The sequence below is a fragment of the Pangasianodon hypophthalmus genome, chromosome 10 (assembly GCF_027358585.1).
Source record: "Pangasianodon hypophthalmus isolate fPanHyp1 chromosome 10, fPanHyp1.pri, whole genome shotgun sequence".
NCBI lineage: Eukaryota > Metazoa > Chordata > Actinopteri > Siluriformes > Pangasiidae > Pangasianodon > Pangasianodon hypophthalmus.
The window spans coordinates 1,705,751-1,708,028 of NC_069719.1; the positions used below are offsets into that span (position 1 = coordinate 1,705,751).

General features: G+C 38.3%; 1 protein-coding gene across 1 annotated transcript in view; it reads right to left on the minus strand.

Annotated features, from left to right (window-relative positions):
- Nucleotides 1-1,650, minus strand: part of LOC113547736 (homeobox protein HMX3-A) — a 3,339-nt gene extending 1,689 nt beyond the window's left edge. Inside the window, exon 1 of the mRNA XM_026948201.3 lies at nucleotides 1,091-1,650. Coding sequence (XP_026804002.3) covers nucleotides 1,091-1,391 — 301 coding nt within the window. The 5' untranslated portion in view covers nucleotides 1,392-1,650. The remainder of the gene's footprint in view (nucleotides 1-1,090) is intronic.
- Nucleotides 1,651-2,278: the final 628 nt, after the last annotated feature.

The window sequence follows — 2,278 nt, forward strand, 5'->3', positions numbered from 1 at the left end:
TTAATTATCCTAATTAAATTATTTATATACATTATTTTTTAGATATTTAGCTGTTTTGCAGAATGTCTTAATTCCTCTCCTGGTTCACGAGACAGCAACCTGACAGCACTTTACACCGTGTGTGTGTGTGTGTGTGTGTGTGTGTGTTCACTCTGATTTAATCCTGCATATCTATGTCAGTATTTAAGCGCACTCAGTGTTCACATTAAAAAGCTGCTGTTATTAAATAATGCGCATGCAGGACTGAGAGCTGCAGTAACTCAGGACACGTCACTCTGCGTGGAACCTTTAAAGAACCCGGTTACTGAGGTTCTACACAGACAGAGTGATTCCTAAAATAATCCAAATTCCAGTAAAAATCCTTCAGGACTCCTGATAAAGGCGTGTTTACGGAGCAGAAACTCCACACGGATTACTGTACTGTTGCTTTACCGTATCTTTACACACACACACACACACACACACACACACACACACACACACACACACACTGTCAGAAATAAAGATACTAAAAAGATACCAAGCTGTACTCTTCCTTGTCGCTGTAGTGGAACATGTTCTGCACTTTGTGTGTGTATCTTTATACCTTTTAAATATAATTTAAAATTCCTGTAAAGTTTTAATTTCATTTCATTCTAATTTAAGTTTTGCTTAATAAAAGGCACCACGTGCACCTTATAATACAGTTACCTTTATTTCTGAGAGTGTAAATGTTGCATTTTTATTTTTAACACATTGAATGATTAAGACAAATAATACTAATGATTAAACACACACACACACACACACACACACACACTTAGAAGTTAAACATCATATGCAGCGTTGTTTTTCTTTAAATAAAAAAATAATATTTGCAAACAACAAATTAATACAGTTATGCTCTCCTGAATGTTATTGGTTAATTATATTATTGCATTCTTGTGTTATTATTATTATTATTATTATTACTATTATTATTATTATTGTTGTTGTTATTGTTGTAGAATTATAACTGTATTATGACGTGGCTTCCAAGAGATAAATGCTGTTATATTATATTATATTATATTATATTATATTATATTATAGTATATTAGAAGGAGCTCACCTGCGGTGCTGTACAGGTGTGCGGAAGCTCCGGTGAGCGCGTGCGGTGGATACCAGCTCGCGCGCTCCAGGTAGGCGGGCAGCGCTAACCGGTGCGGGTTGAGGAGCTCGAGCCGAGCCAAGCTGAAGTCCCCGAAGCCGAGTCCCAACCCGAGACCGACCCCGACCCCGACCCCGACTCCGACCCCGAATCCTGCTTCCGGTCTCGCGGGTTTGGCCGCCGGTTTGGGCTTCGTGTCGCAGCTCAGCAGGTTCCGGATGGAGAACGGAGAATCTGCGGGAGAACCGCGCGGCTCCGGCATGACGACTGCGGAGGAAGAGTCGCGGACAGGAGGAGCGATCTGTGTTTAGAGGAGTTTCTGCTCGCGAGCTTGTGTTTGTTGTTGTTTTGTTTTTTTGTTTTGTTTTTTAAAGTCCGGTAAAAAAAAACGTCCTGGGATCGTTAAAAGACGCAGAGAGGAATGAGAGAGGAAAAAATGGCGAAGTCTCGGGTCATGTTCAGAGCGCGAGGGGAGTCCAACAAGACGGAGAGAGAGAGAGAGAGAGAGAGAGGGAGAGAGAGACAGAGAGAGAGAGGAATGAAGAGAGAGAGAGAAGAGCAGCAGAGTTAAACAGAGAGAGAGAGAGAGAGAGAGAGAAAGAGAGGGAGGGGGGAGGTCCTGCCTCTTCATTACATCCGTCTCTTTCTCTCTGTTTTAGTCTCATAATAATAATAATAATAATAATAATAATAATAATAAACTGAAATGTCTATTTTAGCGCAATTTGCTTCCTGATTCTACAAAATCTTCAATTATTATAATTTCATCACCTAATTTTTAACTTTAAACTAAACATCATCCTAATAATAACAGCTTTATTGACATCTGCGCTTCTTATGACGTGTGTGTGTGTGTGTGTGTGTGTGTATACATTAAACTTCAACACTGTTATTTATTTATTTGTTTATTTATTTATTTGTGCTGTATTTACAGTAAATGTATTTATGTATGTTTTTCATTCACTGCATCACAACACATCACACACTGAATAAGAGAAATGCGTGAACGTGTTTTATTTCTAATAATAATAATAATAATAATAATAATAATAATAATAATAATAATAATAATAATCTCTTTGTGGTTCTAGATTTAAACTGGAATTTATTCTATTCTGGACGGTGTGTGGGCGCAGGGAATTATGGGAT